At 43.3% G+C, this 26,203-nt stretch overlaps 1 protein-coding gene across 8 annotated transcripts in view; it reads right to left on the bottom strand.

The window, feature by feature from the left end:
* The window catches only part of LOC126262221 (uncharacterized), a 499,774-nt gene that overhangs the window by 256,250 nt on the left and 217,321 nt on the right, over nt 1-26,203 (bottom strand). For all 8 annotated transcript variants that reach the window (XM_049958664.1, XM_049958660.1, XM_049958662.1 and 5 more), the window contains one exon: nt 19,338-19,389. Coding sequence is in view for 2 of the 8 variants with exons in the window: in XM_049958665.1 (XP_049814622.1) it covers nt 19,338-19,351 (14 nt within the window). In the remaining 6 variants the exon portion in view is untranslated. The remainder of the gene's footprint in view (nt 1-19,337; nt 19,390-26,203) is intronic.

Genomic DNA, 26,203 nt, shown 5'->3' with positions numbered 1-26,203 from the left:
CAAGACATTCTTTTCGCGTTCCATATGTGACAGGAACAACAATAAACCATAAATTTTAGTATAATGCTACATACCAGGTGTCATATGCTTTACAGTAACTTACAGAGCATGTATGTAGATGCAAGCTTAAAACCAAACTGTATTACACCTTCTGCCAACCTACTACCAATCAGCCATTGCTGACAAGCAGCACTGCATCATTATTTAACGAAGAAGGCGAAAAGGAATTCAGACACCTAAAAAATGAGACTAAGTGCAAAATCGCTAAGCAGGAATGGCTGGAGGACATATGCAACTCTATTGAGTCATGTATAACTAGGAGAAAGACACATAATGCCTATGGGAAAATTAATGAGGCCTTTGAAGGAATAAGAAGAAACTGTATGAATATCAAGAGCTCACAGATGAAAAACCAGTACTACAAAAAGGAGGGAAGCTTTTAAAATGGGTATACATGGGAAATGAACTAAGGCAATATACGAGGGTTGAATGAAAAATAATGCCTCCACCTTCGTTAATTGGGTCTGGATGGGAATATTTTAATAAATCAAACACAGAAATAATCCTTAGAATGTGATCTTTAATTGCCAATATTTACTTTTCCACATTAGCACCAGCCAATAGGATAAATTTCTGCCAACGATGAACAAGTTTTCTGAAGCAGTCACGGAAGAAGTCAAATTGAAAGAACATGAAACGTTCCTCATTAATCATTAAGCACTCCCCTATCCCATACTCCCAGCAGGACACCATAATAAAGAACACTGATAACATATTGCAAAAGTGAACAACAGAAAGCTCAGACAGTAGGTACAATAATGTCTCAAGAACAGTTGGGGGAAAAGAGATGGGGTTGTCAGGGTTGTTTTGGATGCAAGAAGATTAAATACAGTGGTTTTAAGGAAAAGTAATAAACCATACAATACTGAAGAGTTTTGCAAAAATTCTCTCGATATAAATTTCTCACTTTCTGTGTTGCAGCCTGTAGTTAAGGGAACATTAGTTTGGCTAAAGAATCCAACCATGTACAGCTTTTTTGCATGAAGGTAAGTGTTTCCAACACAGTGTAATACCCTTTGGACAAAGTCTCTTTGTATGTTCATTAGAGCTATTGATAAAGTTTCAGTAATGAACTGCGTAATTATGTGAAAGTTTATGAAGATAACATCTTTATCACTAGTCCTGATTGGCATGCACCCTGTAGAGAGTTAGATGAAGGTCTTAAAGCTATTTTCAAAGGCAGTACAAAATTGCAACTTCAGGTCTGTATTTGTTAAGAAAGCTAATTCACTTTTACAATAAATAATTAATGAAAATGGGACAACTTGGTCCAAAAAAACTGAAAGCATTTGCAGACTTCCCAGCAAAAAAATTAATTAATTAATTAAATAGAAAAGATTATGATAATGATAATAATAATAATAATAATAATAATAATAATAACAATAACAATAACAATAACAATAAAAGAAGCTATGTTCAGTTTACTTTGATACCACAGAAAATTCGTGAATGAACAATAATTTAATTATCCTTGTTTGGGTAATTTATTAAAGAAAAATGTTGTATGGAACTGGACATCAGATTGTCACGAGGCTTCTCGAAATTTAAAGACTGTAAATTATTTTACCATCCAGACTATTCTTTGTCTATTTTTTTAATGAGCATTGATAAGTTTGAGGTTTGGAGGTCGAAATTTCTCAGGTAATAGAAACATTTACAGATGTGGAAATTAGAGTACTTTATTTTGCCACCATGACTTTACAAACACGGAAAAAAATTACAGTACAGAACAATAGCCAATTTGAGTAAGATTATTTGGTCAAAAACCAATAGTTCACACATAACACAAAGCTTTTTTTTGCTACAACACTGTAGGTTAAAGCATCCTAAGATTGACGAGATGGACATTACATTGCAGCAGTTTGATCAGTAGGAGTGTCTGAAATGAGATGGCCTAACTGCGAAGATTTCTGGAGTGATGAGTACAGGATAATTCACACAGGAACGATAGAAGATAGACCTGGAGCAGGTGGGGTTGGAGTAGTTATGAGTCGAAAATTGGGGCAGAGAGTGAAGGGATATATACAATATGGAGGAAGGATAATACTTGTCAGTCTGGATACCAAACCTACAGAGACGGTTGTGATACAGGTCTATATGCCTACCACAAACCAGGAGGATGAGGAAGTTGAAGCTGTATATGAAGAGTTAAATGGAGCCTTGAGAGGAATCAAAGGAGAAACAAATTTAATAATCATGGGAGACTGGAACGCAATAGTAGGAGATAAAGAGGTACAGCCAGCTGTTGGACGCTACGGCCTTGGTAAAAGGAATGATAGAGGAGACCAACTTATAGGATTTTGTAACAGGAAGCAACTGATAATATCGAACACGTGGTTTCAACATCACCCCCGTAGAAGATATACCTGGAAGTCACCAGGGGATAGAGAACGATACCAAATTGATTACATTCTAGTCAAAAATAGATTTAGAAATCAACTAAAAGACTCTAGAGCATACGCAAGCCCAGATATTGTGAGTGATCACAACATGGTTGTTGCGGAATGCCGACTCAAGTTCAAATGCATAAGGAAGAAAATAGGAAATGGAAAACTGGATATAGGGAAGCTTGGAAACCGTGAGACGCAGAAGGAGTTCCAAGAAAGGGCTAAGGATCTAATTCAACAGCATCCTATAGAGAATGTAGAACAACATTGGGAAAATATGAGAGATGGCCTAATAAAAGCAGCTGAAGAGATAATTGGAAAACAAAAACCTGAAAAGAGGAAGGACTGGATAACTGATGAAATAATACTTATGTTTGAGGAAAGAAGGAAGCTTAAAAATAATGAAACGGAAGAAGGGAAAACGGCATACCGAGTGCTTAGGAACAAAAACAACAGGAAGTTGAAGCAAGTAAAAGAAAGATTCCTTGAAGACAGATGCAAAGAAGTTGAAGACCTTCTGAAGAAAGGGAACCTTGAATTAGCATACAAAACAGTGAAACGCTTCTTCTCAGGAGGACAAAGGATTAGATGTAATGCCCTAATAAGAGAGGATAATAAGATGGTGTATAATCATGAAGATATAGCACTTACGTGGAAGGAATACCTAGAGAAATTATATGGAGGCAACGTACAAGATGACATGACAAAGTGAGGACAAAGTAGATAAAGATGAACTAGGAGACAGCATACTAAGGTCTGAATTTGATCAGGCAATACAGGCACTTAAGCACGGAAAAGCACCAGGAATTGACTCATTGCCTGCAGAAATCATCAAAGCAGCTGGAACAGAAATAAAAGATAAATTGTATAAATTAATCTGCCGAATATATGATACTGGAGAGCTGCCTGAGGACTTCAAAAAGTGTATTATTGTTCCATTACCAAAGAAAATGCCAGCAAAATCGTGTGCACAATACAGAACCCTCAGCCTAACATCACATGCATCAAAAATTTTGACGACCATCCTCCTCAGAAGAATTGAAGGGAACGTGGAATGCATGCTCACAGAAGACCAGTTTGGCTTTAGAAGAGGGAGAGGTACGCGAGAAGCCATTATGCCCCTACGGCTCATAATAGAAAAAAGAATGGAAAAAGGAAAGGACACCTACATAGCATTTGTTGACCTCAAAAAGGCCTTTGATAAGGTTGAATGGAAAAAACTATTCCAGATATTGAGGGAAACTGGAGCTAAGTACAAGGACAGGAGAACGATATGGAACATATACAAAGAAGAGGTGGCAATAGTGAGATGTGGGGAACATCAACAACAAGCAAAAATTAAACAGGGTGTGAGACAGGGATGTGCACTCTCCCCTGTCCTCTTTAATATGTACATACAGAAAGCAATGGACGAGGTCAGACAAAAGTTAGGACAAGCTAATGGAATCAGGATCCAGGGAAAAATAGTTGATATGCTGCGTTTTGCGGATGACATTGCTGTCCTAGCGGAAAATGAGGAAGAATTACAAGTAGTGTTGGAGGAAATGGAAAACACTCTTGCTACACGGTACAACATGAAAATTAATAAGTCAAAAACAAAAATCTTAGTTAAAAGCAAACAAAATAATCAAGCAATTACGAATATAAGGCTGAATGGAGAGAAGCTGAAAGAAATACAAGACTTTGTCTACTGGGGAAGCAGAATAACATCAGATGGTCGTAGTAGGAAAGATGTAATGAGTAGAATAAATCAGGCAAAGACTGCATTCTATAAAAGGAAAGGACTCCTCACATCAAATATAAGTCTGTCGTTAAGGAAGCGGTTAATAAAGACCTTTGTTGGGAGTGTGCTTCTCTACGGCAGCGAAACCTGGACACTTTGAGAGGACGAAAGAAGAAGGATTGAAGGATTCGAAATGTGGTGTCTGCGAAGGATGTTAAAAATTCCATGGACGGCCAGGATGACAAATGAAGAAGTCCTGCAGAGAGCGGAGGAAGTTCCAGTTCTTTGGAAGACGGTCAAGAAGAGGAGAGATATATGGATGGGACACATTCTGAGACATGAAAGTCTTCTCCACACTATAACGGAAGGCCTTGTGGAGGGCAAAAGGGCAAGAGGCAGACCTAGAAGAAAGTACATAAGCCAGATAATGCAGGACCTAGGATGCGGAAGTTTCACGGAATTGAAGAGGCTGGCCGACAATCGCACTGAATGGAGAGCTGCTGCAAATCAATCTTCGGATTGGCAACTTAAGAAGAAGAAGATCAGTAAATTAATATCTAAAGGGAGGAACCCATTCTGTTCAGAATGCCACTGCAAAAAAAAAGTGTTGATAATCAAGATATAAATGAGGGACAAATAAGCGTTTCATTTGGAGGGGCTACAAGATGAAAAATTAATTAGAGGAATTTGAAGTAAATGAGAAGGGAACAGAATAAAGACACAGAACTTGAGTTAATCAAACAGCAGTGTAATTCATATGGCTACTGAAGAATAAACAGTATTATGTACAAGGATCTACTATTTTGAAGAAACTACCTAGATAAAGAAAACTGGAAGCTATGTTTCCCTCAGAAACATGTGAAGAAACTGATGACTTTTTGCAGAGAGATGATGTCCCTATGTGATACGCGCAAACAGCCACTTACTTTACCAACGGAGGGTTTATTGCCCTCTATATTCATCCGAATGCCCCAAAAGAATTAAGTGCCGTCACTCTGCTTGGACCACAGCTTACTTCAACCAGAGTACATAAATATATTATGATAATAATAGTTGCTACTCGCCATATAGCGGAGATGCTGACACACACACACACACACACACACACACACACACACACACACACAGACTCTGGCAGCTGAAGCCAGAGAATGCACTTTTGCGCATTTGTTTATTTTTGACAAAGGCCCTGTCTGCCGAAAACTCATTTTGTGACAGTCTTTTTGCTGTGCCTATCTGTGACTCAGCATCTCCGCTATAGGGCCGAGTGCAACAACCCTTTTCGTAATATTGCTACATTCCATACTGGATTTTCCATTGTTTAAGGATGCAAAAATATTTTTGCAGTTTTACATATTTTCCCCTACAAAGAAAGCCAATACTAACACTACTGTAGAAAAACTAGACAGAGTATTTTCATAATGTGGGAGTACCGAAATCCTTTGTCAGGACAATGGGCCTCAGCTTACATCTGAAAGACTTATTCAATATATGGAGATATACAAAATGAACCACATAAAAATTTCCACCTGTTTTCCAGAAGGTAACATGAGTGAAAGAAGACCACCATCATCATCATCATCATCATAATAATAATAATATCATAATATCATAATATCATAATATCATAATATCATCATATCATCATCATCATCATCATCATCTGTTCTGCCAAAAGGCAGGTTTTCACATGGTAATTCTCCAGGCTGTCCGGTCTTCTGCCATCCTCTTCAGGTCTGCATAATTTCCTCTTCCCTTTATGTCGTCTATCATCTTGTATCTCCTTCTTCCTCTCAGTCTTCTCCCACAAACCAAACCTTCCAAAGCATCTGCTAGCAAGCACTCCCTTCTCAATGAATGTCCCAACCAGTTCTTTTTCCTTTCTCTTACAAACTTCAGCAGACATCATCTCTCACCAACCCTTTCGAATACTCTCATCACTCTTTCCATCCAGCTTATGCTCTCCATTCTCTTCCACATCTCAAATGCTTCTAACCTTTTTCCATCCTCTTGTCTCAGCGTCCATGTTTCTGCCCCATATTTTTTTTTTTTTTGTTTTGGTTTAAAGGCGCAAAACTGCTATGGTCATTACGCCCAGCCCGTGACTTAGGAAACAGTACAAAAACCGAAATTGAAAACCAGCAGCAATGGGAACAAAGTCATAAAATTGGAGAAACTAAAAGCAGAAGGAAGGCTTAAAAATCCACTACAGAAAGGGGTTGGTTGTCCCCAAAAAAAGCTTCAAATGACTGACGTCATCTCACTGGCACTAATAAACTGGAGAACGCGGTCGGCTGAGCGCGTGTCATCTGCTAAAATCGACGATAGATCAGGCGATAGCTGTAGACGGGCGCGTAACGGATTAAAATAGGGGCATTCAATTAAAAGGTGTCTTACCGTCCACAGCTGAGAGCAGTGGGGACAGAGTGGGGGAGGATCGCCGCTTAAAAGATGGCGATGGCTAAAAAGACAGTGCCCTATCCGGAGTCTAGTTAAAATTACCTCCTCCCGACGACGCGTTCGGGAGGAAGAAGTCCAAGCGCAAGGAAGAGCTTTCACTTCCCGCAATTAATTATTGGGAAGTGTTGACCAATGCGCGTGCCATAAATGAACAACACGACGATATAAAACGCTCCGTAGATCGCAGAAAGGAATCGATGGAATAACTGGCCGAGGAAGAGAGACTGCAGCCTCGGCTGCAATATCGGCCGCCTCATTTCCATAGATACCAACGTGTCCTGGGAGCCAGAGGAACGCCACTGAGACGCCCCCCAGGTGGAGCAAGCGCAGACAGTCCTGAATCCGGTGGACCAGAGGGTGCACAGAATAAAGAGCTTGGAGACTGAGGAGAGAGCTGAGAGAATCTGAGCAGATAACGTACTGTATCCGCCGATGGCGGCGGATGTAGTGGACAGCCTGGAGAACAGCGTAAAGCTCCGCAGTATACACCGAACACTGGTCGGGAAGCCGAAATTGATTTGGGGTGTCGCCAACAATATAGGCACTCCCTACACCTAACGATGTTTTAGAGCCGTCGGTGTAAATAAATGTGGCGTCCGACATTTGTGCACATAGAGCAGCAAATGCCCGACGATAAACAAGTGTAGGGGTACCATCCTTGGGAAATCGACAAAGGTCACGGAGCAGGCAGATCCGGGGACGGAGCCAAGGCGATGCTGTACCCCAAGTTGTCAAGAAGGTTTTAGGAAAGCGGAAGGAAAGAGAATGGAGCAGCTGACGGAAGCGGACTCCTGGGGGTAGTAGGGAGGAGGAGCGTCCTGCATACCCTACATCAAAGGAGGCGTCGAAAAAAACGTCATGGGCTGGATTAGCAGGCATGGAAGACAGATGGCTAGCATAACGACTCAGAAGGACTGCTCGCCGATTGGACAGCGGAGGTTCAGCAGTCTCAGCATAAAGGCTTTCCACAGGGCTAGTGTAAAAAGCTCCAGACACTAAACGTAATCCACGGTGGTGGATCGAGTCGAGACGCCGAAGACTAGACGGCCGAGCAGAGGAGTAGACTATGCTTCCATAATCCAATTTCGAGCGCACTAAGGCGCGATAGAGGCGGAGAAGGACCACTCGGTCCGCTCCCCAGGAGATACCATTCAGGAACGGAGGGTGTTAAGCGATCGCAGACAGCGAGCCGAAAGATAGGAAACGTGGGAGGACCAGCACAGTTTTCTGTCAAACATAAGACCCAAGAATTTAGCGACGTCTGAAAACGGAAGGTTGACAGGACCTAGATGTAAGGAGGGCGGAAGAAACTCCTTATGTCGCCAAAAATTAACACAAACAGTCTTACTGGGAGAGAAACGGAAGCCGGTTTCGATGCTCCAAGAGTGGAGGCGATCGAGACATCCTTGAAGACGTCGTTCAAGAAGGCTGGTCCGTTGAGAGCTGTAGTAGATCGCAAAATCGTCCACAAAGAGGGAGCCCGAGACATCAGGAAGGAGACACTCCATAATTGGATTTATAGCGATGGCAAACAGTAAAACACTCAGCACGGAGCCCTGGGGTACCCCGTTTTCTTGGGAGAAAGTGCGGGAGAGAGTAGTGTTCACCCGCACCCTAAATGTGCGCTCTGCCATAAATTCGCGAAGAAAAAGGGGCAGCCGGCCTCGAAAGCCCCAAGAGAACAGTGTGCGGAGGATGCCTGTCCTCCAACAGGTATCGTATGCTCTCTCCAGATCAAAAACTATTGCTACCGTTTGGCGTTTCCGGAGAAAATTGTTCATGATATAAGTGGAGAGAGCAACGAGATGGTCAACTGGAGAACGATGCTTTCGGAATCCGCATTGGGCAGGTGTTAAAAGACTGCGGAATTCCAGCCACCAAGCTAACCGGTAATTCACCATACGCTCCGAAACCTTACAGACACTACTCGTGAGAGAAATGGGGCGATAGCTAGAGGGGAGATGTTTGTCCTTTCCAGGTTTCGGAACGGGAACGACGATAGCTTCCCGCCATCGTCTGGGAAAAGTACTGTCAGTCCAAATTCGATTATAAAGGCGAAGGAGGTAACGCAGACTATGGGTTGATAAATGCAGCAACATTTGGACATGGATACCATCCGGTCCTGGGGCGGAGGAGCGAGAAGAAGAGAGTGCATGTTGGAGTTCCCGCATGGAGAAAACAGTATTGTAGCTTTCGTGATTTTGAGAGGAGAAAGCAAGATGTCGCACTTCCGCTGCACGTTTCTTCGGGAGAAACGCTGGCGGGTAATTTGAAGAGCTCGAAATCACAGCAAAGTGCTGACCCAATGAGTTAGAAATTGCGACGGGGTCCACTAAGGTATCATGCGCGACAGTGAGCCCAAAGACCGGGGAGAAACTAGGCGCGCCTGAGAACCGTCTAAGCCGACTCCAAACTTCCGAGGAGGGAGTGAAGGTGTTAAATGAGCTAATAAAGAATTTCCAGCTTGCCTTCTTGCTATCGCGGATGACGCGACGGCATCGCGCACGGAGCTGCTTATAGCGGATACAGTTGGCCAAAGTAGGATGGTGACGGAAAATGCGAAGAGCACGTCGCCGCTCACGTATTGCGTCACGGCATGCCTCGTTCCACCAAGGAACTGGGGGGCGCCTGGGCAATTCGGAGGTGCGTGGTATTGAACGTTCCGCAGCTGTAAGAATAACGTCGGTAATATGTGTGACCTCATCGTCGACGCTGGGAAAGCGACGGTCATCGAATGTCGCTAGAGATGAAAAAAGTGTCAAATCAGCTTGGGCAAACTTCCAGCGTCACGGGCGCATATATGGCAGTTGAGGCTGCAGTCTAAGGACACATGGGAAGTGGTCACTCGAGTGTGTATCATCAAGGGCGCAACATTCGAAGCGTCGATTTAGCGGAACAGTACCGTCCCAAAGGTCCAAATGAGATAAATTTGTCGTGGAGGCAGACAAAAATGTGGGGACCCCAGTGTTGAGGCAAACTAGATCCGCTTGGTGGAAGACGTCTAGCAATAGGGAGCCACGTGGACAGGGATGTGGAGATCCCCAAAGCGGGTGGTGGGCATTGAAGTCCCCAACCAGCAAATAGGGGGGTGGAAGCTGACCAAGAAGATGAAGGAGATCAGCTCGTGCCATTGGTGTGGACGATGGAATGTATACAGTACAAAGAGAAAAGATATATCCAGAAAGGGAAAGACGGACAGTGACAGCTTGGAAGGAAGTATTTAAGGGGATTGGGTGATAATGGAGAGTATCATGGAGAAGAATCATGAGTCCTCCATGGGCTGGAGTGCCTTCAACAGAGGGGAGGTCATATCGGACGGACTGAAAATGAGGGAGAACAAAGCGGTCATGGGGACGCAGCTTTGTTTCCTGAAGACAGGAGATGACTGGCGAGTAGGATCGTAAGAGGATCGACAATTCATCCCGATTGGCTCGAATGCCGCGGATATTCCAGTGGATAATGGACATAGGGTGAACAGAAAATGGAGGATTGTGACCAAGGGTGCTGTCAACTCAACGACTGCTCAGAGCTTGCGACCGACAGCATGGAATGGCATTCAGCCGAAGGCAGAAGATCCTGATCCATAGGTTGGTCAGGAGCAGCTCCTGCCACCAGCGATCGGCCGGTTGACCGGCCGCCAGCAGTGCGCCTCGGCGACACAGAAGACGGCCGAGGGCGATTTCCGCCAGGTGGCGCTGTAGATGGGACACGCCTTGGCGGAGAAGGAGAGGAACTGGGTTTCTTTGTAGCCTTCTTGGAAGTATGATGTTTAGATGAAGGAGGAACCGATGGTTGTGAAATTGCGGTACGTAAAAACTCTTCACGAGTATGCTCTTTTTTCGAAGACTTGGTGTCTGACTTTTGGGCTCGAGATTTAGCAGAACCCGACGAAGGGTGAGCCATAGAGTGGGCAGGCGAAAGTGGTGAGGTTGAACGGGCGATCTTTGCGCTGGCCGATCTGACGGCCGTGGCACTAAAGGTGAGGTCGCAAGTCTGCGTGGCCGCCTCCTTTGTTGGCCGAGGAGAAGCAAGGACAGTGCTGTATTTGCCTGTCTGAGGCACGGTGGGCTGTCGACTGGCGAATAATTTTCGAGCAGCAAAGGTCGACACCTTTTCCTTCACTCTAATTTCAAGGATGAACTTTTCGTCCTTAAAAACGGGGCAATCTCAAGAGGAAGCAGCGTGGTCACCCATACAGTTGATGCAGTGAGGGGATGGAGGTGGACAAGCACCCTCATGGGCATCCTTGCCACACGTAACACATTTGGCCGGATTGGAACAGGACTGGCTGGTGTGATTGAACTGCTGACATCGATAGCAACGCGTAGGGTTTGGGACGTAAGGACGAACGGAAATTATCTCATAGCCTGCTTTGATTTCCGATGGGAGTTGAACTTTGTCAAATGTCAAGAAGACAGTGCGGGTTGGAATGATGTTCGTGTCAACCCTTTTCATAACCCTATGAACAGCCGTTACGCCCTGGTCAGACAGGTAGTGCTGAATTTCTTCGTCAGACAATCCATCGAGGGAGCGTGTATAAACGACTCCACGCGAGGAATTTAAGGTACGGTGCGGTTCCACCCGGACAGGGAAGGTGTGGAGCAGAGAAGTACGCAGCAATTTTTGTGCCTGGAGGGCACTGTTTGTTTCTAACAACAGGGTGCCATTCCGTAATCTGGAACAAGACTTTACAGGACCTGCAATTGCGTCGACACCTTTCTGAATAATGAAAGGGTTGACCGTGGAGAAGTCGTGACCTTCGTCAGACCGAGAAACAACAAGGAACTGTGGCAACGATGGAAGAACTGTCTGTGGCTGAGACTCAGTGAACTTACGTTTGTGAGCAGACATAGTGGAAGGTGAGGAAACCATTGCGGAAGAATCCCCCATGATTACCGGCGTCTCCGATGGCGCGCTCCTCCCTTGTGGGGGCCCTCACTGAGGGCCTTAGGTGATTGTTCACACCTCAGGTCACACCTCCCGAGAAACGGACGGAGGGACCAATCGGCACTTTCGGAAGGTATCAGCTCGGGTAATCACCCCTCCTTGGGCCTGGCCGTTACCAGGGGGTACGTACGTGTCCTACCTGTCTACCCAGGGCAGGGAATTACGCGTTACCGTCACCGGCTACGCATGGAAGTGCGTAGGTCGGCCTTCAGACACGCACAGGGAGGAAAAAAGGGAAAGGGAAAGGAAAGAAGAGAGGTCTCAAACGCCGCAGCGGAGAAAAGGGTAGAGGGAAAAGAGAAGGACAAAGGAAGGATGAAGACTTACAAACAAGGATGGCGAAGAATGTGGTACATTTACAAGCGTCCGTCTCCGGACGTAGGCACAAACCATACCGCCAGAGGGGGAGAAAGGGAAGGAAAGAGCCAGAGGTGAGGGGGGGGGGGCGAAGATGGGGGATGGGGAAGGATGCAGAAAGGGAAGGTATGCAGCCCGGAGAGGAAGGAAGGCCACATCAGCTCGGGGTCCCGTGCTCGCTACGCACGTATCCACAAGAGAGTTGTGGATCCCCTGGGGGGTTCTACCCCATATAGTGCCACACTCTAGACAAAACATTTGCTAAGCCTTTTCCGTAGTCCTTTATCCAACTTTCCACATAAGAGTCTCCTCTTTCTGTTCAATGACTCCTCCGCTATGGCAATTCGAGTTTGCACCTCCAGGTGACATCCCAAGTCTTCAGTTATTGTGCTTCCAAGATATTTAAATGCACTTACTTGTCTAATGGTAGATTGTCCTATTTTAATATTGGACAGTCTGCGTCTTGTACTGAATAACCATACTCTGTTTTTCCTGTGTTTATTTGTATCCCATATTCCACACAAGTTTCACTCGGATCTTTCAGCATGTTATTCACTGTCCACTCACTTTCTGTCACATCTTTTAGAAGGGAAGAGGACGGAATGTAAAAGAAGAAGATAGCAACAGATTATGCTGCACATATTGTAGTAAATACCACACTATTTGGGCCAGCCATATACACAATTTTGAGACTATAATGAACTACCTGCAAAATGAATCTTCTGGATTTGCTAACTGTCAACTAATGTTTGGAAAAATCTACTAACATTATCAGGGAGCTGAAGTGTCCTACATGAAGTGAATTAGCTCATAATGAAAGGATCAGGCTAGGAAAAGAAATGATGAAAAAAAGCTTCAGAAAGAAAAAAAGGAGGCATGACAATACGGTAAAACCAAGCATTTCAAATTAATGGAAAGAAAAGAAGTGTCTACTACAGGAAACACACGACAAAATAATTTAATTGGGTAGATAAAAATCTACCCACCAAGTGGCAGCAGAACACATACATACAAGAAGGTTGTATAATCGGGCAAGCTTCCAGAGCCAGTGGCTCCTCCGTCAGGTGGAAGGAAGAGGAGTGGGCGGGGGGAAAGAGGGGTGTGCGACGGAAGAGAGGGGTGTGCGACGGAAGAGAGGGGTGTGTGACGGAAAAGGGGGGGGGGCTGTGACGGAAAAGGGGGAGGCTGTGACGGAAAAGAGGGGGGGCTGTGACGGAAACGAGGGGGGTGGGTGACGGAAAAGGGGGGGTGGGTGACGGAAAAGGGGGGGGTGTGACGGAAAAGAGGGGGGGTGTGGGTGACGGAAAAGAGGGGGGGTGTGACGGAAAAGAGGGGGGGTGTGACGGAAAAGAGGGGGGGGTGTGACGGAAAAGAGGGGGGGGTGTGACGGAAAAGAGGGGGGGTGTGACGGAAAAGAGGGGGGGTGTGACGGAAAAGAGGGGGGGTGTGACGGAAAAGAGGGGGTGTGTGACGGAAAAGAGGGGGTGTGTGACGGAAAAGGGGGGTGTGTGACGGAAAAGGGGGGGGTGTGACGGAAAAGGGGGGGGTGTGACGGAAAAGGGGGGGGTGTGACGGAAAAGAGGGGGTGTGTGACGGAAAAGAGGGGGTGTGTGACGGAAAAGAGGGGGTGTGTGACGGAAAAGAGGGGGTGTGTGACGGAAAAGAGGGGGTGTGTGACGGAAAAGAGGGGGTGTGTGACGGAAAAGAGGGGGTGTGTGACGGAAAAGAGGGGGTGTGTGACGGAAAAGAGGGGGGGTGTGACGGAAAAGAGGGGGGGTGTGACGGAAAAGAGGGGGGGTGTGACGGAAAAGAGGGGGGGTGTGACGGAAAAGAGGGGGGGTGTGACGGAAAAGAGGGGGGTGTGACGGAAAAGAGGGGGGTGTGACGGAAAAGAGGGGGGGTGTGACGGAAAAGAGGGGGGGTGTGACGGAAAAGAGGGGGGGTGTGACGGAAAAGAGGGGGGGTGTGACGGAAAAGAGGGGGGGTGTGACGGAAAAGAGGGGGGGTGTGACGGAAAAGAGGGGGGGTGTGACGGAAAAGAGGGGGGGTGTGACGGAAAAGAGGGGGGGTGTGACGGAAAAGAGGGGGGGTGTGACGGAAAAGAGGGGGGGTGTGACGGAAAAGAGGGGGGGTGTGACGGAAAAGAGGGGGGGTGTGACGGAAAAGAGGGGGGGTGTGACGGAAAAGAGGGGGGGTGTGACGGAAAAGAGGGGTGTGTGACGGAAAAGAGGGGGGTGTGACGTAAAAGAGGGGGGGTGTGACGGAAAAGAGGGGGGGTGTGACGGAAAAGAGGGGGGGTGTGACGGAAAAGAGGGGGGTGTGACGGAAAAGAGGGGGGGTGTGACGGAAAAGAGGGGGGGTGTGACGGAAAAGAGGGGGTGTGTGACGGAAAAGAGGGGGTGTGTGACGGAAAAGAGGGGGGGTGTGACGGAAAAGAGGGGGGGTGTGACGGAAAAGAGGGGGGGTGTGACGGAAAAGAGGGGGGGTGTGACGGAAAAGAGGGGGGGTGTGACGGAAAAGAGGGGGGGTGTGACGGAAAAGAGGGGGGGTGTGACGGAAAAGAGGGGGGGTGTGACGGAAAAGAGGGGGGGTGTGACGGAAAAGAGGGGGGGTGTGACGGAAAAGAGGGGGGGTGTGACGGAAAAGAGGGGGGGTGTGACGGAAAAGAGGGGGGGTGTGACGGAAAAGAGGGGGGGGTGTGACGGAAAAGAGGGGGGGGTGTGACGGAAAAGAGGGGGGAGGTGTGACGGAAAAGAGGGGGGGGGGGTGTGACGGAAAAGAGGGGGGGGGGTGTGACGGAAAAGAGAGGGGGGGTGTGACGGAAAAGAGAGGGGGGGTGTGACGGAAAAGAGGGGGGGGGGTGTGACGGAAAAGAGAGGGGGGGTGTGACGGAAAAGAGGGGGGGGGGTGTGACGGAAAAGAGGGGGGGGGGTGTGACGGAAAAGAGGGGGGGGGGTGTGACGGAAAAGAGGGGGGGGGTGTGACGGTAAAGAGGGGGGGGGTGTGACGGTAAAGAGGGGGGGGGGGGTGTGACGGAAAAGAGGGGGGGTGTGACGGAAAAGAGGGGGGTGTGACGGAAAAGAGGGGGGTGTGACGGAAAAGAGGGGGGTGTGACGGAAAAGAGGGGGGTGTGACGGAAAAGAGGGGGGTGTGACGGAAAAGAGGGGGGTGTGACGGAAAAGAGGGGGGTGTGACGGAAAAGAGGGGGGTGTGACGGAAAAGAGGGGGGTGTGACGGAAAAGAGGTGTTTGTGACGGAAAAGAGGTGTTTGTGACGGAAAAGAGGTGTTTGTGACGGAAAAGAGGTGTTTGTGACGGAAAAGAGGTGTTTGTGACGGAAAAGAGGTGTTTGTGACGGAAAAGAGGTGTTTGTGACGGAAAAGAGGTGTTTGTGACGGAAAAGAGGTGTTTGTGACGGAAAAGAGGTGTTTGTGACGGAAAAGAGGTGTTTGTGACGGAAAAGAGGTGTTTGTGACGGAAAAGAGGTGTTTGTGACGGAAAAGAGGTGTTTGTGACGGAAAAGAGGTGTTTGTGACGGAAAAGAGGTGTTTGTGACGGAAAAGAGGTGTGACGGAAAAGAGGTGTGACGGAAAAGAGGTGTGACGGAAAAGAGATGTGACGGAAAAGAGATGTGACGGAAAAGAGATGTGACGGAAAAGAGATGTGACGGAAAAGAGATGTGACGGAAAAGAGATGTGACGGAAAAGAGATGTGACGGAAAAGAGATGTGACGGAAAAGAGATGTGACGGAAAAGAGATGTGACGGAAAAGAGATGTGACGGAAAAGAGATGTGACGGAAGAGATGTGACGGAAGAGATGTGACGGAAGAGATGTGAAGGAAGAGATGTGAAGGAAGAGATGTGAAGGAAGAGATGTGAAGGAAGAGATGTGAAGGAAGAGATGTGAAGGAAGAGATGTGAAGGAAGAGATGTGAAGGAAGAGATGTGAAGGAAGAGATGTGAAGGAAGAGATGTGAAGGAAGAGATGTGAAGGAAGAGATGTGAAGGAAGAGATGTGAAGGAAAATGACTAGATTTTGGGAAAATCACTTAGACCCGCTGGTCAGGGGAGACTTACCACAGGTGTAATAACCCACGGTTCTGGCCGAGTTTCCCAAAATCTGCCTCTTTTGCTAGACCTCTCCAGTCTTTTTCCTTCACCCTTCTTCAACCATTCACCCCCTCTTCAACCCCTCTGCCTGAAGGAGCCACTGGCTCCAAAAGCTTGCCTAATTACAATCTTCTTTTATCAAGTGGGTTACTCCCAAACACAGACATACAAAATGGTTACACGATTCTTTACGTTTCATTAACTCACCACATAATCCGTAAATTAAATTACTGCCGTAATATATAATTCATCTAACTTAGAAACATGTAACCAAGCAGTTTTCCAAATTATTGTGTAATTTCTGAAATACTAAAAAGGACGTATGCCAAACTCTCCCCAAAATCTTCCACCTCGGTCAAGAAACCTAAGAGATAACATCCACGCAAAAGTTCAGGATCTCAAGACTAGTCAGTATTATGTTAAAGTCTTCACCCACTTAATATCCAATCAACAGCTCGGTCGATATCTACAATAATGTACTCACTTAATTGTGGAAGTCTGTTATCAGTAATTCACATATTCAGGATACCAGTTTGATTCTAGATCAGTGGTTCTAAACTTGGGGATAATTACCAAGAGAGTGGTAAAATTAAATATTCTGATGAGTGACAACCAAAATGATTTTACTGTGTTTCAGTCATAAAACTAAACTATTTTGAAAGATCATACCATTATCACAATTTTTCAATCTTCTAACACAGGTTATGTAAGTTAGCAATGTTATTATTATTATTAATAATAATATTATTATTATTATTATTTAGTAGTAGCAGGGGCATTGGTCAGACACAAAGAATTAGTAGCCTGAAGTCTTTCAACTACTGCGGGTTCAGCAAAGAAATCAGCAGTCAAGTGATTTACCGACAGTAAGTGTAGTGCATACATTTTAACTTGGTGGTTTTTGGTGGTGCAGGGTGTGTGAGAAGCAAGTGTTACTAGGCAGAGGGTTGATGCAGAGGAAGCATGTAACAAGTCTTTACTGTCATTGTGGACAGTTATCTCTTTTTTCTGAGCAGGAGTTGGCGGTAGAACAAGTTTTGGTTAATGACAGTAATGAAAATAATAATAATAAAAAAAGAGCTGAATGGACTTTGAGCATGACTCATTATGTGCACTGATGGTGAACAAGCCAAATACAGAAAGACTGTCAGAAATAAGTGGTACCAAACACCTTTCTGACACTCTAGTTTTGATTTAATAAAATATCTACATAAGTAAATAATATTTATCTTTCACCATTTCAAAAATAAAAGTGACCAAAGAAAATTCTTTTTCCCTCTAAAGTTTAGTTAGGTCCCAGTTCTGGCAATGGTATGAGAGAGAGGAGGTACCAGCAAACATCAACTGCACAGAAAGGTTGGAAACCACTGCTCAAGGTGGCAAAGGACTTTGAAGACCTACTGAACACAATGGATAGCACCTTGGAAGGAGGATATAAGATGAATACAACACCAAAAGAAAGCAAGGTTAACACAGAAAGTAGTCAAATCAGACGATGCTGAGGAAACATCAGGAAATGACACAAGAAGTAGTAGAAAAGTTTGGCTATTTTGACAATAAAATATCTGGTTACGGCTTAAGTACAAAGGAATAAACTGTAGACTAGCAAAGGGAAGCAAAGCGTTTCTGAAGAAGAGAAATTTGTTGATTTTTCTGAAGTCACTTGTCTGGAATGTAGTCTAGTACAGAAGCAAAACATGGACAGTAAACAGTTTGGGCAATAAAAGATCAGATGTATTTCAACTGTGATGCTACAGGAGATTAGGTGGGTAGATAATGCTGAATAAAACTTTGGGTGGTGTGAAACGCGCCACAACTTGACTAATAGAAGGAATCGATTGACAATTCTATACTGAAGAGAAGTGTGGAATGTAAAAATTATAGAGGGAGATCAAGATATGAATACAGTAATCAGGCTGAAGTGGATGGGGGCTGCAATAGTTATTTGGAGATTTAGAGGCCTGCACACACTAGAGGAGTGTGGAGAGCTGCTGCATCAAACCAGTGTATCAGTCTTTGGGCCAAACACTCATCATCATCATCATCATCATCATCATCATCATCATCATCATGCACTGGCAGTTTTTTTTTTTCTTAGTAGAAATTCAGAGAACAGTTCACTGGAATATAGACTGTCTATAAATTGTACTTTGATTTTGATACTTTCAAGCCATGGGGTGTTCATCAGAGTACAGTGTAGTGCAGCTCTCTCTCTCTCTCTCTCTCTCTCTCTCTCTCTCTCTCTCTCTCTCTCTCTCTCTCTCTCTCTCTTACTGAAGCATTCAATGGCAAGGAAATGAAGAATGGAACCCTAAAGGAGAGGTGCTGAAGTGTCAAAGATAGAGATGATTCAAGAGGTACAAACCAATATTTAACTTTTCATAAGGTATAAATACCTGCAGTAAACACTAAAAGGTGGATCTGAGCAGCTCTTCAGCAAACTCAAAGATGGAATACGTATCCCCTACCCCCACCCCACCCCCAATGAAAACAATAATACCAATCTTCTATCAAAACCTTCAATCACCACAACTTAAAACCATTTTAGCTCATTGACAACTTAAAACCATTTTAGCTCATTGACTGTTTCTGCAATAATGACATTTTTCAATCATTACAGCTAATCCTTGTATGAAGTTCTTCTGTTACCCCTAAACAAAGAAATCTTAGGTATTTACTATCAGGCAACACTGGTACTGCATTTCACATTGCTTTTCCTCTACTTTCTGAATCTGTGATTAGATGTTTAGGTTTCCAACATTAGCAGCACAACACCCAAGCATTACAGTATCATATGTATATAAATAATACTAAAACTAACAATAATAATAATAACAAAACTAATACTAATAATAATATAAAAATTATTTGTTGCTAAATTTTAAGGCTGTACTTTACTGAAGGGTTCTTGAGAGGCGAAACAACGAGACTGGCCAGGGGAACCTAGCACATACACACATTCTCCAGCATGAGTGGTGAGAACTAAATATTCATGCACTAAATGACTACAAGGAACACAGCAATAATTTTACTCAGGTAGTACTATCATTTGACATAGAATGTATCACAAGTAGACTGGCACAATATCTTCAGAACAAACCATCACTTTGCAGCTGAACACCCCGTGAAACAAACTGCAACATTATGTCACCTCTTCAGACCCGCATTTTTGCCTTTTCTGACTATCAGTTAAATGTAACACTATTACATGAAAGTCTAAGGCAATATTGTAAGAGGATAGGTAATTATTTCCTGTAATTCCATGCCACAAAAAATGTCCACAATACTCACATTACATGTTGCATGAATCGCAGGTACAAGAATGAGGGGCACTACTCGTCACCTAAAAAACAGAGAGATGAAACTCTGCATCAACAAGGTTCAATAGCTACAGGTAAATGGTAAAATTACCCTTTCCTTGAAAATCATAAAACTTAACTTTGGAAATGGGTGCACAGTAATGATCTTTAACAGAAAAGCATCAGGCCACAAACCATAATACACAAATAAATTAAATACAGTTATCATATAGCTGTAAACATATAGCAAACAAACAACAGTTGCTGTCCACCAGATCTTTCTTTCAAGTGCAAGAGGTAATTGGGGATTTTTTATGGTATCATCATCACAGATTGGGGAAGGTTCCAATCAATATGTAAGTAATACAGTCCATTCCAATAAATATCAGTGTTACTAGCACAACAGTTCCACCTTCCCTGAAGAAAATTGCCCCTATCATAATGGTATGTCAAAGGAAATAAATCTCAGTTCGAACTGTGGCAGTACCTAAACCAACCATGCCACTAATAATAAGCTCACAATTTTCCACCAAAATATTCAAACCATGTTTTGCAAGTTGAGCAACTTATAATAAATATTGATGAACCAGGAGATGCATATTTTGCTCATATTCTCTGCTTAACAGAACACCTTGTCACTGTTGGCAGTGAAATGCTCAATATTCCAAACTATCTATTACCTACCTCACATCGTAGAAAGCATATGAGTAGAGGTGGGGTAGCTATTTACGTGAAAAAATCTGTCGTTTAATATAATAAATGTACAAAAATATTGTGTGGAGCAACATCTTGAGGTATGTGTTACTGAAATAGCAAAAGCTGACAAGACATTGGCAATTGTGCCAGTATACAGGGCTCCATTTGGTAATTTTAAAATGTTTATAAAACAATTAGATTCTGTGCTATCATATCTAACAAGGAAAAATGGGGATATCATAGTGATAGGAGATTTTAATAGAGATTTCCTAGTTACCTTTTCTTCGAAGGCAGAATTTCCAAATTTAATGCATACCTACAATCTTCTCTCCCCTGTCAGTTTGCCCACAAGAACTACTGCCACTTCCAGCACTCTAATTGACAATATCTTTGTAGATATGGTCTCTCTGATCATGACTAGGAAATACTAACCATTAACAGCTTTAACACATATCAGAGTAATGCTAGTGCTCAATGGAAAACCATTAGAAACTTGAATGAGGAAAATATGCAAAGAGTTCAAATTACACCTTCAGGAGACTGACTGGAGGCATGTTTATCTTGCAGGTAATGCTAATATAAAATACATTTATTTAGTGATGAACAATCGGGTATATCTGAATTTGTCTTCCTAAAAAAGATCTATAGACTACAGGGCAGGCAATCAAGTAAAATATCATGGTTCACCGACGGCATACAACTATCATGTCTGAGAAAACAAGAACTGTATATTATATCCAGCAACCTGAATAATCCTTTCCAGCTTAACTATTATAGGGCATACTGTTAAATTTTAACAAAAGTAATTAGTAAATCAAAGACCATGTGCATAATTTCTGAAATTATGCTGTTCAAATAACAAATTCTGAACGAAGACGGAAAAAAATAAAATAAAATCGAAATTCGAGGAGTGATTAAGTACTTCGTAAAGAAAAGTATGAATGCAAAGGACTTTCATGCCGATTTCCAGAATACACTAGGGAACTCTGCTCCTTTATATTCAACTGTTGCCAAGTGGTCAACAAATTTCGTCCGGAGAGCTCAGATGAAGATCTGCGCAGTGGTCGGCCAAGATGTGTCACTATTCCAGAGATCATTGCAAACGTGCACAAAATGGTCATGGAGGATCGCCGATTAAAAGTGCGTGGAATTGCTCACGCTTGCCAGATGTTATCTCTAAAGGGTATATCACATTTCTACTGAAGAATTACAAATGAAAAAATTATCTGGAAGATGGGTGCCGCGACTCTTGACGTTGGAGCAAAAAGACGTGCAGTCGCCATGGCAAAATTACACGAACTAGGTATGAATTTTGGTGGACGAAGATTCACCTCAAACGAATAATTGACAGTCGGAGTTGACAACTATTTTGCAGGCTTGGAGGAAACGGTCTTTTGAGATGGGATCAAGGCACTGGAACAAAGCACTTTTTTTCTATCCCGTTCAGAGATCTTTTCAAACCACCCCCGTAAAAACTACCGTCTTAAAAATTAACGATTCGAAAATAGTTGTTAGTAAACAATTAGCAGACATGTAACAACCACTTTTTAACTGTCACTTCTCAAATAGGTTGCAGTGGTGACCTAAGCGAAACTACAGATAATCTGAAACATAACCTCCCTGAAATTTCTAATGTTATAAATGTAAAACACGTAGCCGTCAATGAAACTAAAAAATAATTCACTCATTAAAAAGTAAAAGATCTTCAGGCATAGGTAAAATCTCTAGCAAGCTGTTTAAAGTCTGCAGTAATGAAGTAAGTGTAGTATCTGTTCATGTTTGCAACCCATCTCATTGTGAAGGAGTCGTTCCAGAGAGAGTGAAATACGCCATTGTGAGACCTCTCTGTATGTCCAACAATGCTACCGATGTCACGAATTATCATCCTGTCTCTCTGTTAACAAAATTTTCAAAGGTTCTTGAAAAAATAGTGTGTAACAGGATTGTGGCCTACATAGATAACCACAATATTATTAACCATGGACAGTTTGGTTTTCATAATGGGGTTTTGACAGTGTGCCATATGCTCACAAATGTCATCTTTGAGTCTTGTAACAGTAAGAAGCCAACAGTTGGTGTCTTCTGTTTGATTATGCAAACTGCAAGGTACTCTTAGAGAAGGCTTATCATTATGGAATCAAAGGGCCTACAGGTAATTTGTTAAAATCATATCTCGACTATAGGAAACAAAAGATGGTCCTACATGGCTGCAACAATGGATATCTTAATACAGTAGCTTCTGAATGGGGCAAAATACAGCATCGGGTTCCCCGGATCTGTCCTTCGACCTTATTATTTTTAACATATGTTAATGGTCTACCCCTTTCCATTACCATTGTGGTAGATAGCACGTCTGCTACTGATCTGGAGCCAGATGTTCATGACATACTCAGAGAAGCTATGGCCTGGTTTACAATTAATTCTCTTTCAGTTAATATTAAAAAACTAATTTTATTCAGTTCCACACTAAAAATAAAAATCCAGGAAACAGTCAATGCACACCACACCCAGGTAATAGAACATGTGCACTCCACTAAATTCCTAGGGGTTGATGTTGACATTAGGCTCAACTGGGAACAGCATGTGTCCCTACTCTAAAAAGACTGTCACCAGCAACATTTGATTTAAGAATCATCGTTCATCTTGCGGACATCATTTTAAAACCAGCTTATTTTGAGTACTTTCACTCATTAATGAGTTCTGGCGTAATCTTCTGGGGTAATTCACCAGTCTAAGAAAAACCTACAGCTCAGAAGAAAGCAGTCGGAATTATTTGCGGGGTTTCTCCACGAACCTCATGTAGGAAACTCTTCACACAGTTAGGAATACAGACAACAATTCGTCAGTACACATATGCTCTGACGAATTTTTTCATTAAAAACTATGCTCAGTACGAAACAAATTGTTCATACCACAACTATAAGATGATCTCCATTTTGAACTAAAAATCTGTCACTTGCACAGAAGGGGGTAAAGCATGATGCTATTAAGACTTTTAATGCACAGCCTAATTATATTAAATGTACAAGAGAACAGAAAAAAGGGGTTAACCCCCTTTTTGGCAAGGACTTGTCGTATCATGGTATCTGTTGCAGTCTGAATGCACAACATGGTTGTAACAAATTACAGGGTGATTTATAATTGAAGTTCAAGTTTCACAAGGCTATAAAAACGAACCACTGCCCAGAATGGTGTCAAATTTGAATGGAATAATATAAAAGACGGGGGAAATGTCGAGGAAACAAAAAAATTTAACAAAATTTTACCAATAGATGGCGCTCTAAGCGGTACATTATGCAAAATAAAAACACGCGGTACACGCCTATTCCTCAGTTCGCTTGGTATGTCTCTCAATGTAGGATCGCACGCTGTTGGTATAGCTCTTTTACAAGAGATGAGTCTCTACACCAGTAGCTTTGCAGAAGATCTGGACACTCAGGAGTCTGAAAAAAGGTGCTGGTCCAATGTCTGCCAAGAGTCTGTTTTTTTAATGCATTTTGGCAGAGAAAGCAAAACAATTTATCTATCGTCAGTAGATGATGTGGGCACAATATTGCAAGTGGGATCGTGCGATGGTGCACAGTCAGAGAACTGCCAGATCTTTGGACAAGACAAATGTTTGTTCTTTAATTTCTTGCTCGCATGGAAGTGGGCAATCAATGGCTACAGAACATTATGTTGACAGATGAAGCTCTTTTCCATCTCCAATGTCATATCAATGCACAGAACTGCAATGGGCAACGGAAAATCCGCTCGTACTCAACAGGTACCGCTCCATTCTGCAGACGTAACTGTGTGATGTGAGTTGGCGACATAGTTTATCGTAGGGCCATATTTTTAGGAGGAGATGGGTCTTGCGGGTCCAGTATTGCCAACTTAGCGGTTTTCCCTCCAAATTTAGGGGGAAGATAGATGGAAAGGGTTTTTTGTAGGGGCTTCATTTTTACGGGGGGACTCAGAGAAAGAAAGCGCGCGAACGACAGCGGTTGTGATCATGGAGACTTAGAGAAAAGGAGTGTGCACAGCGTGCTTCAGCAGTGGACACGAAATCCGTACCTCTTGTGGTGGCGCTACGGTCGGCAACATCTAAGACGTATATATGTAGACGGGGCTATGATGGGAATGGTTTACCCTATTCTCCAACGCAACGGGAAGGAACTTTGTACCGGGCAAGAGCTGAACGATATTGTACTGCTATTGGAAGTTGCGCATCTTCGCGCCGATCGCGGCAAAACACAGAACTATCGAAAGAACGGATTTCCAGTACGCCGGTACTACGTATTCTTCTATCCTGTGCACACTCATTCACTCTACTCTCCATGGCTGAGATTCTACCGTGGCCAGGTACCTGATGGCATTTGAAGTAGCGTATTCTACTCTTCAGAATTACAAAGTTAGTTATAATTGTCTTTCTAAAGTACCAAGAAATGAACAAGAACATCAATGATTAACGATTGGTGCTTGTAATCGCTCTAGAATGCCAAAAGAAAACACGAAACGACATCAACAAAAATATGCAAAATGTCGGGAGACTGATCCAGAACTCCAAGGTTTGCAGCTAAGTTTTTTTTTTAAATTGGTATAAAACATTTTACATAATATATTGCATTCTAGTCGAAATATTATATTCTCCTTATCATACTCTGTCTTAGAAAAAGAATAAGCGAATGTGATCACGGAAAATCTAAACTGAAAAGTAAAATGAGGTTAGGGAGATAAGCTGATTTCCGCAGTCAGAGTGTTCCTATCGGTCATTGTTTTGCAGCAATACGTAATGAATAGTCATGTAAACGTTGATTCTTTCGTTAAATATTTGTTATGCAAGAATTTCTTCAGAGCTTCCAGACCAGGAGACCAGCCACGATTTTCGCAACATTTTCTTAAAAAAGGTAAAGTAGGTTAAGTATGTCAGTGTGATTCAGTTCAGTTCGTGGAATGCCTTTGAACAGGAGCTTGATTTGGCAGTGATTGACTATTACTTCCAGGTGTTGCACATTAATTTTGTTCAATTTACATGTACTTGCTTGCTTGTTTTTCGACATGAGTCCGTTTTTCTGTCTAGCTTACGAATGAATTATGGGGATATTTCTATCGGCGCGGTATTTTCATGCTTGCACTCGTGACGTCTGATATGAAGGTGGTGTGAAAGTTCTTTTTAACTAATATTTTTACATTTATTCCGTTTCCCAGGCAGATGAGGTGGTCTTTGCAACTAAAAAAAAATTGTCTAAAGGTTGTCAATCTGGTTTAATTTGCACTGATATATACCGTAATATATAACTGAATATCGTATTATTTTTATTACAGGTTGGATAGGTCCTGATCCAACTGATTCATGTTCCTCGACTTTCAAGTACAGTCGAATTACGTTAAAAGCGCACAAAAAGGATCTCTTGAGTCACGCAAATACTGAAAAACATACGAAGCCTGTAGCATTCGACAAATCTGCAAAGTCATGCAAAACTTTGACTTCAACGTTCAAACCAATTTTGTCAAACACCCAAGATCACTGCATTCATCGTAGTGCACAGTTCACTACAGACTGTGGACGACATGATCAAAATACTACCACCACAGCTAGACCCTTCGTCACCTGCGACTTCGGATCTAAAACTCCATCGTACTAAATGCTCGATGTTCATTAAAAACGTTCTCGGTCCGTGCATGCTTCAGGGTTTGGTAGAAGCAATTGGTGATGGTCCTAATTCGATCATAATCGATGAGAGCACCGATCTTTCGACGCAAAAACTTGTGTATGTTATGCTGCGATAATACTGTGCAAAGAAAAAGGCACTTATAACTTTTTACAGATTGATAAAAAAATTGATGCTGATGCAAAAAGTATGCACGACACGATAAAGCTCAATTAGAAGATGACGGTTTGAGAGTTGAAAATATGGTCGGGATTGGCATCGATGGTGCGTGTGTCATGGTTGGGAAAAACAATTCTGTCACCGCTATGTTTAAGAAGGAAATAAGTGATATAGCTGTCATGATGTGCGTTTGTCATTCACTCCATCTGTGCGCTGAAAAGGCATCGGAAACATTATCGCGTCAACTGGAATTATTAGTAGGGGAAACGCATAACTGGTTTTCCTACAGCCCTAAACGATTAGAAAAGTGTAAGATACTGTACGAAACTATGATTGGTATTTGAAAACC

This window comes from Schistocerca nitens, chromosome 6 (genome assembly GCF_023898315.1).
Source record: "Schistocerca nitens isolate TAMUIC-IGC-003100 chromosome 6, iqSchNite1.1, whole genome shotgun sequence".
In the NCBI taxonomy this organism is placed as follows: Eukaryota; Metazoa; Arthropoda; class Insecta; order Orthoptera; family Acrididae; genus Schistocerca; species Schistocerca nitens.
Note: the sequence above shows the minus strand (reverse complement) of the source record. Positions and strands in the feature narration are given on the sequence as shown.